General features: G+C 41.7%; 1 protein-coding gene across 5 annotated transcripts in view; it reads right to left on the bottom strand.

The window, feature by feature from the left end:
• The window catches only part of GUCY1A1 (guanylate cyclase 1 soluble subunit alpha 1), a 55,213-nt gene that overhangs the window by 17,738 nt on the left and 26,721 nt on the right, over nucleotides 1–10,754 (bottom strand). For all 5 annotated transcript variants that reach the window (XM_014571810.3, XM_075930111.1, XM_075930112.1 and 2 more), the window contains 3 exons: nucleotides 7,198–7,606; nucleotides 2,244–2,305; nucleotides 569–627 (listed from right to left, as the gene is read on the bottom strand). In XM_014571810.3, the coding sequence (XP_014427296.1) occupies nucleotides 569–627; nucleotides 2,244–2,305; nucleotides 7,198–7,452 (376 nt within the window). In that variant the 5' untranslated portion in view covers nucleotides 7,453–7,606. The remainder of the gene's footprint in view (nucleotides 1–568; nucleotides 628–2,243; nucleotides 2,306–7,197; nucleotides 7,607–10,754) is intronic.

Below are 10,754 nucleotides of genomic sequence, written 5' to 3'. Positions count from 1 at the left end.
AGGGATGCTAATGAGACCAGTCGGAATTGCAAATTCCGTGGGGGATTTAAATATCCTCCACGGCATTTGCATGAATATGGCTGCCGCTTTTTTCCGGCTCGGGGTTTTGCCGGAGAAAAGCGCCAGTCTAGACGGGATATTGCGGAAAATAAGCCCTTTTCCGGAAGATCCCTTATTCCTACTTTCAAATAGGAATAAGGGATCTTGCAGAAAAGGGCTTATTTTCAAGTAGGAATAAGGGATCTTCCGGAAAAGGGCTTATTTTCTGCAAGATCCTGTCTAGACTGGCGCTTTTCTCCAGCAAAACCCTGAGCCGGAAAAAAGCGGCAGCCATGTTCATGCAAATGCTGCGGGGATATTTAAATCCCCCGCGGCATTTGCAATTCCGACTGGTCTCACTAGCATCCCTTTTACGGAAAAGGGTGCCAGTGTAGACACAGCCATAGAGCTTTGGCTCTTCATCTCAAGTTGTACAAATTCACACTTTTAGCATTTAGTCCCCAGTATAATCCCTGGTTGGTCTGCCAGGAGTACTGAACACTCTGTTATTCAATGATGTTCATATTACCTGCTGCATTTGCATGATCAGTGACTATTTTTTCAAAATCTTCTCTCTCCCCATATTTCCTGCAAAGACCATAAAAATGTAGTTTTAAAAATATCTGCAAAATCAACAGTAAAACTTAATGAAGATCACACTGCAATGAAAAAAACACAAGGAAAGAAATATAAAATATGTTCTCCATGCTTGCTGTGTAAAAATTGGCTCCATTAATAAATATTCAAATTTTCATTTAACAAGAAATGAGCCAGCATACAATATTAATTACCCTGTAAACTTGTGATAAATTACCATTTTTGGTGGTCTGATCTTGAATTAAATAGTAAATAGTATAGGTCAAATGCTATGGACCGTAATGGCTTGAAATTCTCATTGACTTCAGCATTTGGGATTACCGGTATAGTGACTTTTTTACTTACCTGTACTTGTATTCTATAGTTTATAATATAATCAGGCATTTATTAAAATTATGCAGCTCTCTGAACTAATTTACATTACAAATGCATGTCAGAAAATGTTTCTATTTTACTGGTAAATATCAGGGGTAACTCCACTGAGCTCACAATTAGTTAGTTCATGGGAGTCACTCCAGAGTTGCACAAGACAACAATTAGACTCAGTGAATTCTCTGAAGGTAATTAGGATTCACTGATTAGAGAGGTAATTAATAACAAACTTTGAGCTAAACTAAGGAATATCTTTACCTTGATTTACACCACTACATCTTCAAGACATTGTAAATATACTGGTCCCCTACATTCTGTCTTTTTTACCTGAAATGCTTTTATATATATATCACATCACACCAGTACTGTGTCTACATTTTTCATTATCATCCAGATTATTAATAGATTTTTTTCTCTTTCAAACTAGCATTTTAATGGAATGTAAAATTAAAGCTCAAGAAAATATTACCCCCATTGATGTACCAGGAAGCAGAAACTAACATATACTATCCAATTGGTTAATTTTGGATCAGTTTTTGTAAAGCTTTTAAAATGTAAAATATTATTTATGTGCTACATAGCAATCGTATATAATTATTGTTAGTAAAACAAACTTTCCTAACTCAGTTTTGTTTCTCCTACAGATACAAATAATAAACACCTAGGTCAACGTTTTCAAAAATATCCCCTAATTCAGGGGCTTTACTTTTTGAATTTCAACCTGAGACCCCTGAGGGGCCTCATCTTTCAGAGATGTTGAGCACAGTTAGCTCCCATTGACTTCACCTGAGGGTCTGAAGTCAAACACCTGACGCTGACTCATGGCAGCTGAGATGAGATAGGGGTTGTTTAACCACATCCTAGACCTTTACACTCGTGCTAGAGCCCAGATTCTGGAACCTCATGGCTCTTCGCAGAACCCAAACATCTACACCTCAATTACATTATACATATCTGCTGCTGTCTTTGCTGGCTGGGTTCCTACAAAAACTCCTGCCTAGCCTAGCCAAGGGGTGAGCCCTTCACTAATATTGTTGAATTAGCCCAATAGTTAATTGTTAGACAACACCTCTGCAATTATTTTAAATAAACTGTCACACAGAGAAATTAAATGACATGAACAAGGCCACACCAAGTCAGTGGTGGAAGTGAAACTAGATCTCAAGGAATCCTGACTCCCACCAACCACTCCTTTCTGCTCTCTTTTGTCATTTTCATAGACACATTAATCGTACCTGCTTTCTTTTATTTTGTTCTTTGCTAGCGTCCGCTGAAGTGCAAGATGTAACCTTTCAAACTGGAAATGAAAAAAGATAAGTTAGTTAAAATGTCAGTTGCTTAAAATTGTAGCTGGGGCCTGGCCCGACATGAGTAATTAACACCTGGAGGGAGGCTTCATTTCTTGGAAGACTGACTTAGGGGGATAAACAAATTATTATGTTGAAAACTATAAATGTCAGAGTCAGCTTAAGACAAGAGGGAGAAAACCCAGAGAACCATTTACTAAGAATGTAGACATAAGGTAAGGAATAGGTTGAACATGTGCAATTCGGGGACAAAACATGCTTCACTGGAATTGTTTCCTAAAAAGGAATCAAGCCATTCCAAAAATATGTGATGTAATATACAGTAAATGCAGTGAGATGTGTAAATGTGCGTAAAGGGAGATGATTTCTGTGTAACTTTGGAGCTGTGATTTAACTTGTACCCACTCCTTACCCTGTGTTTGAGTCGGGTCAAAACAGCAAAATAAGATCACAGGGCAGCCAGGAGGGAAGAAAGCAGCAGCCGGGGGTGGAAGCAGCAAGTGGTGAATTGATGGTGGGACAGCAAAGAGTGGGAGGAAGCAACAACAAAAGGGTGAAAGAGCAGGAGTAGAGGCAGCAGCAGGAAGGCTGCCAAATATAGGAACCTCAGTGACAAAATCTGGAGTTGAACTACGTTTTATGGATCCCAGGGACCTGGATGATGTGTACTGGATAAGTCGAGAGGAGAAAGACTAATAGGGAATCCCATCAAAAATGTAATGAAGAGAGTAATATTATTTAAAAAGTGCTTCATTTGATTTTTGAGATTTAATATTCCCTTTCAAAGCGTGAAAGTCATTAGAAAAGCATAATTTTCAGACTTAGTTTATCCTGAGTTGCCGTTACACTCTAATAGAATTCTCTATGTCATTGTGCCAGTAGGGTGCTGGATTCTAAATATAGTGATATGGTTTTATTTCCATGTTGCTAGATGTTGATAAGGAAAACACTGCTTCTAAAATGTAGCTTTTGACATACCTCTAATTTCTATTGCTATAAATTAAAAATAAAAAGACTAACCACCATAGATCAAAACTGCCATAAGAAATATGACTGTAAGGATAAGAAAAATAATATGTTCATATCGCAGTTAACTTTCTCCTAAAAACAGATTATATTTTTATACATGCCACATAGAAAAAAACCAAATAATGCTTCCCTTAAGCAACAATATTTCTACAGATTTTAAGTGCTACAATGTTTTTTCTGGTAATTTTAGGAAGTCATGTTGAAGGAGAGAAGATGAAAAGTCATAAAATATAGTTTCCAAATCAATCACTAACCAGTGCCTCAAATAACCTCTTCACCCATTTTTGTGATGTTAAAAATACACATATGAGGAAAGAGAATACTTTTGAATATAGGAATTCCCATAACCTGAATATGACTTGGACCATTTTAAAAAGGGCACCCTCAAAGTAAAATTTGGGTTACTTCAAGAGCCAGGTAAAAAGTCTTGGTGAGAAAGATCAGCTAGGCTGCCTGGAAGGTATAATCCAATGCCTCTCCAGTCCATGCTTCCAGATCCACTCTGTAGTTCCTACTCTAGCTGCCAGTTGGGAACTCAGGCCACTGCTCTCTGCACACATGCATCGTATATAGCTCTAGACCAAGTGAATCAGCCCGGTGACTGGAACTATTGATCATGCCCCAGCACTGCTCAGAACCCACACCTCCATGGTCCAGCACAGAAAACTGCAGTGAAAATGCTAGACACTCATTTCAGGGTCAACACTGGTGTAGCCTGTGCAACTCCAGTGGAAATGTGTCAGTTCCACCATAATTTCCCTTCCAGAAGAGAGGTCAGAAAGGAAGGGTACTTTGCCAGAAAGAACAAATATAATAAGAATAGGGAGGTAGTTTTGTTTTCAAATAAAATCAAAACCTGTTCTACCTCATTTAATCAAGATGTTAATCACAAGGACATATCAACAAGAACAGATTGTGGAGGCTTAAAAAACAACAAATAAACTAGCAGCACCTTAAAATCTAACAAAACGTGTAGATGATAACATGAGATTTCATGGGTACAACCCACTTCTTCAGATGAATGGAGTATTAAAAGTCCAGATCCAAGAATAAAGAATAAAGAAGGGAAGGTGTGGGGGTGGGGGGCAGAGAAAAAAATAGTGAATTGGATTGTTCAAGTTACAAGACGCTGATAAGAACAATTTGCACCTTTATAAGTGCCCATTGTTTGGTTGGTTGGGTAAGAAAGTCATTAGGATGTGGAGGGTAGTGCTCCTAAGACTATTCATTGTTTTTTAAGTTTTTACAGTTACAGACTAACTTGGCTACCACTTTGAAGATTGTGGAGGGTGCATCCAACTCCTCACTCAGCTCCAAGTGCTGTGTCTTCTCATTCCAAAAAAATCAAAAATCCAAACAAGCCAACCTGCATTTTCTTGTACCATTTTCTTGTATCTTGTGCCTAATTACATGTTATTTGGGGCCATAGCGTGCCTTTGATTCCTATGCATAAATCTCACTAACGTCAATGGAAGTGACATGCTCGGATTACAGACACAATCTGGCACTTCGTTTTGAAGTTTTCAAACTGAAAAAAGGTGACAAGTGCTGGTAGGCAGGGCAGCACAAGGTAATCTAGTAAGAAATAAGCTTTCAAATGAACTTGAATCCCTCTGGAAAGGAGCATGATTGGGAAAACAGGCTCTGATCCTGCCACAAATAAGATGAAAACAGACTGCTGTGCCTGCATAGAGCTCCACTAATTTCAATGACTGGTCAGCTCCTGTTGTAGTGACTTGGGGCCAGGTCTTCTGCCGGTGCACACGGTCAAAGCATCCAGCTGCACACTTTTACATTAGATGAGGATCAGGAGCACTATGGTCTTTCTATCTAAAGGAGCTGTAAACATTTATATCATTCTCTCGCCTCCTCTCCCTCCCCCCCTCGCCCCGCAAAAAAATCCATTTTGTTAACGAAAAAATCAGAGGGAGAATTAAAATTAAAAAATAAAATTAGCCTAGGCAGAAGTGCTAGGGTCCCAGACAATATTTTAACAAATGACTGTAATGGGCCTACTGGGAGAGGACACTAAATTTACAACTGACTGTTTTAAGTGATGGATGTCTTTCATGTTACTGCAGCAGGCAAAACATAAAAAAAAAAAAATCAATTAAAAATTGATAGGCAGAGCACAAGAAAGGGAAAAGCTGTGAAAAAGATATGTAAATAGAATGTACACCGCTCTATTGCTTGCAGCAATGCTTGTTGCATGTCACCAGCCAAGTTAACACAGATACTCTGCACATTAACAAGTGAAAACTTATTTTCTCCCATTAAAATGTCATGACCAACTTGACCACTGACCATCCAGCCCCATCCACTAGAACAGTGGTTCTCAACTCATTTCAGTCCACGCACCACAAGGCCAATAAAAAAAATGTGTGGACCACATCCTTTTTGAGACACGATACAAAAGAGCAGACAACAAACATTTTGGTTTGAAATGTATTTCTTACTAACAGATTTTTGGATTCTCTTCTCCCTGACAAGCTTTTCAATTTTTGGAGTGGTACTTGATAATGCACAACGAATATCGCTTTCCACTGCAAGCTGATTCCTCCGTTTGGACTTAACGTGTAACAAACACGAAAATCCAGTCTCATACATATAAGTTAATACAAATGGAAAAAGAAATCTGACTGCATGTGCTGACAGATTTGGGTAACTCCCGGTCATGCTAGCCCAAAATTTCTCTATGGTAGACTGCTGGTACACGTCTTGAGCCGCAAAATCATATTTCAGAGCCAAGAATTCCTCCTGCAGGTGACGCTATGGATGACGTGCTGCATGCTTGTGAACACAGCGTAAAACAGCCTAATGGCAGCACCTGCTCACACCATGTGACTTTGGACAAAGTTCCTGTGGACCACCAAAAAAGTCACCATGGACCACCAGAGGTCCATGGACCACCAGTTGAGAACCACAGCACTAGAAGATCCCAACATGCACTATCCTCATGACATCACATACACCATGGAATTCAGGTGACACCAAACACCTAGACTAGCGGGGAGAATGCCTTTCAGCCCGAGTAGACAGACATGCACTCGCTCTGCTCAAGTTAGCATGCTAAAAATAGCAGCATGGAGGCTGTGGCATGGGTGGTGGCTCAGACAAGCTCGGGTAACTAGTGCAAGCTGCCATCTATGCTGCAAGCAGACCTGCCGACGGGGGAGAGAGGGGAGGGTGGAGGATGGGAGTAGGGGCAAACGGGGCAACTGCCTTGGGGCCCAGTAATTCACAAGAGCCCATGATTCCTGGCCAATGTCACCACGACTGCAGCAGCCGGGTCCCTGGGCCCTTTAAATTGTCACCGGAGCTCAAGATGGCACGCTTCCGGCAATGATGAGGCTGCCTGGAGGGAGCTAGCCACAGCTCCATTCATTCCACACAAGGTCCTGCCACCTTGCACAGGGACCTGGCAAAGCTGTTGGCCCCACTGGCCGCAGGACCCACACTGTTACTTTTAACAAGCTAGCACAAATCTGTCTATGTGGGCTGGCAGGCTCACTCCCATCTGCAGATCAAGCAGGTGCTTTCTAAAATCTGTTAGGCACACATTGGTCATTGAGGCTTTTGAAGAGTAATGGGCATCGCTGAAGAGGGGATGAGGTGAAAGAGGCATTCAATATGGAGTCTGGCGCAACTCTATCCAGCAGTAGTGGGAGAATGAAGAAATGAGAGCAGACATGTACACAAAGACAGAGCTAGGAAAGGTGCTAGCATGAACAAGGAGCTTGAACTTGATTCAAAGACTTACATATGCTTTAATTCTTATTTAAAATGCATTCTTTGAGTGTTTATCCATAATGCTCTAATATAATCTCATTATCAGTACACTTTAATCATTTACCTCAGGAAAGAGCAGTTTGCAGATGCTTTCAGCTAACGTGTGCAGATATACTCTGCTTCTGCTTGTTTTCCTTTGAGGAAGGTTCCCATGTGTGTCTTTTTCATGGACTTCTTTGCAGATGGGTAAAGCTGCTCTAGAACTATTTGGCACTTCTGCACATTCCTCCTCATGTTCATCAGAAATATGACTTTGGGTTAGTAAGGAGAACGGACATTCCCCAGTGATCTTCAAGTCTTTTAGTTTGGTACAGAACATACTGTACAAAGCCTCTCTGTCAGGATTTAAAGAGTACTTTGCTTTGTGGTTAATTCTCTTCTGCTGATTAACAGTAGAAGCCAGAACAGTAGATGAAGGCAATTGCTGTGCAAGATTATTTGTCGTTATAAATCACTGATGTAGCTTTATAACCCTACAAAACAAGAGCAAAGAAAAAAAGAGACTCAAAACATGAAAGAACGATAGTGTATGCTAATTTAGTTTGCTTTATGGTTATGAGAATGTCAGGTTACAGTAATGTCACTCTTACCCTAACCCTTAGGCTCTGACCCAAGAAAGACTTCAGCACGTGCATAATTTTAGGCACCTGAATAGTCTCATTGACTTCAACTACTCATGTACTTTTGTGCACATTGTATTGGGGCCCTTATAATTCAGACTCAAAACATGAAAGAATGCTATAGTATGCTAATTTTGTTTGCCTTATGATTATGAGACTGTCAAGTTCTCATATTTTATCTGAACTATAACTGTGAGCATGTTGAAGTGTTAGGCCTCCACTGAAAAGAACAAAGACACACTAAAAACTCTTGTCAGAAAATGTGTTTCATTTTTGTTCATTAAACCTACCAGAAGTGGTATAATGAGATTTAGTTTTACTCACATGGGAATTTAATCCCAGTGCTCTTGATACCCACAGTATCACATTCATAGCCTATGCAAACAAGACTTGAGTCCCCACTCCCAGAATGAATTGGTTACAAACATCCCTCTCTCCCTACCCCCAGGGCACATAGTGCATTACTCTGGGCCTCTTCCTGGTCTCCCTTGGGCTTTTCTAAAGCAAGTCTACCCAGAGCCGTCCTACTGCGTAGGATTTACGGAGTCCTATGCAGTACTATCAAACTCGCGCCCCTATGCCCAATGGGAGCTAGTGGAGACAACAGCTTTTTAGAGGTGTGATTTTTATAATCTTCAACAAACGCAGTAATGAAATATTTTAAAGTAAATTTTAAACTAAGGACTTGCAGACTAACATAGCAAATTCAGAAATTTTACCTGGAGTTGGCAAATGCAAGTTAAATGGCTTCATTACCACTTGAATTACTCTTTCACAAGTTCAATGTTCTGCTAATAGGTCTGGCGGGTTTTTTCACTTTTAAGTTAACTTGATCATATCTGGAGGAAGCAGAGTCATAGAACAGGGAGAGCGAGAGGCAGGTAGGTGAACATTAAGATCTGAGGTGCCCCAACTTTTCAGGTGCCTTACCCAACTGTATATTCTGTGTAAGAATGGCTCTCTCGCCCTTTCCCACTATCTTAACCCAAAGACAGTAGGGTCTCTTAAAACAGTCCCATCCCATTTTGGTAGTCCTGCCCAATCACATGCCCACCACATTCAGTTTCAGTGAGTACACTGACTTTAAAACTATGCCAATTTACACCAGCTGAGAATATGTCCATAAGCCCTGCATATCTGATACTAGCACTGCTTGGAAATACCAAAGGGGGCCATTCTGAGAGAGGAAATGTTTTTCAGATAAGACAATGAACTGAATTGTAATTAATTTGAACTTTGCTTTATAATAATTTCCTCATTTTCCTTATGCTTATTTTGGTAATAGTTAATCTGAAAAGAGTCTTTGCTTAAAGCTTTTATGTGTTTGTCTCTCTATATTAATGCAATACCTTAACAGTAGTCCTTGGTGAATCTGAACTCATCCGGGGGCTAAAATATGAACCTTTCACTTCTGAGTTCAAATATGGCACATACACAATGATATAACTGGTGGCTTCAAGCCAGTTCTTAGAGGATATTGATCAAAAATTGCAGGACTCCACATCCTGATTCATATAAACAATTCCAAAACTCAGTGTCAATGGACTTACAAAAATAATGTTCTATTTTTCTGATTTCAATTTTTATACACAAATAATCTTTTAAATCCACTTTTCCATTAGGGAAGTCAGTATTTCCTTACTCTATTTCTGCATACTCTCTTGTAATGAATGGAGCAATTAATCTTTTCTAAGCAAGAATTACAATAATCAAATGTGTTACATTTCTTTAAAATAAAAGTATTAGTGACCATTATGTCTATTTAAAAGCACTGCAGAGGTTTTTTACTGAACAACACTGTAGTCCTTAGGAAAAAAATTAAAGAAAATAATTAATTCTGCATATAGACATTGGTATCTGCAGATTTCTACTCCCAAGAGACACTGCAGCCAAGAAGGGGACCCAGAACCCTGCACCAGCAGCTCCTCCTGGCCATGCAGTTGTACCACCCTCAGTCCTACTGCAAGTGGGTTCATATGGCTGGGGTGGTACAGCCACATGGCTGGGAGGAGCTACCAGTGCAGGGCTCTGGCTCCTGGGAGCAATGGGGCTACACTCCTCTCCATTTGTCCCACTGCCTATTGTGAGTAGAGCTCTGTGGATCAGCAAATGCTGATGTCTATCTTTGGATATCCACATCTGCATTTGACATTTGTAACCATGGGCTCTATCCATATTCAAGTTGTGATCTGCTGTTACCCCCAGCTCCATTTCAGGTGTATAGCTGCGTAGCCATTTATTCCCTCTTTTGTAGTTGTATATTTAATTTTATCTTCCTAAAGGGTAGTACAGTAAACTTCCGATAATCCGGCACCTTTAGGACCCAGGGGGTGCCGGATTATCAGATATGTCGGACTATCAGAAGGGGAGGCTATGAGGGGTCTGGCCCCAGACCCTCATAGCCCCCCCCCCTTCCAATAGTCCGGCTCTGCTCCAGGCGTCCCTGATTCAGCCGCTGCTGGTCAGTTTCAGCAGCGGCTGAATCGGGGACGCCTGCAGCAGAGCAGCTGGAGTGCTGCCAGGTTCGTCCAGTAGCGCCGACCCTTGGCGCAGCGAGACCAACCCGGCAGCACCCCAGTTGCTCTTGGGGACGCCTGGGCAGAGCAGCTGGGGTGCTACTGGGTTGGTCCGGCAGCGCTGCTCCTCGGCGCTACTGGACCAACCCGGCAGCACCCCAGCTGCTCTGCCTCAGGTGTCCCCAAGTCAGCTGCTGCTGAAACTGATCAGGGGCTGATTCCAGGAAGCCGGGGCAGAGCAGCTCTGCCTCGGGCTTCCTGGAGTCAGCCACTGGTCAGTTTCAGTAGTGGCTGAATCGGGGACAGCTGGGGTGCTTCTGGGTTGGTCCCGCAGCCCCGAGGGGCAGCGCTACCGTACCTACCTGGCAGCACTCCAGCTGCTCTGCCCCCGGCTTCCCCGATTCAGCCGCTGGTCAGCTTTAGCAGCGGCTGAATCCGGGTAGCTGGGGGCAGAGCTGCTCCAATGGTCCGGCTGCCCAGAGCAC

Source organism: Pelodiscus sinensis, chromosome 5 (assembly GCF_049634645.1).
Source record: "Pelodiscus sinensis isolate JC-2024 chromosome 5, ASM4963464v1, whole genome shotgun sequence".
NCBI classification, from domain to species: Eukaryota; Metazoa; Chordata; order Testudines; family Trionychidae; genus Pelodiscus; species Pelodiscus sinensis.
This window is presented reverse-complemented; position numbering and strand designations above follow the sequence as displayed.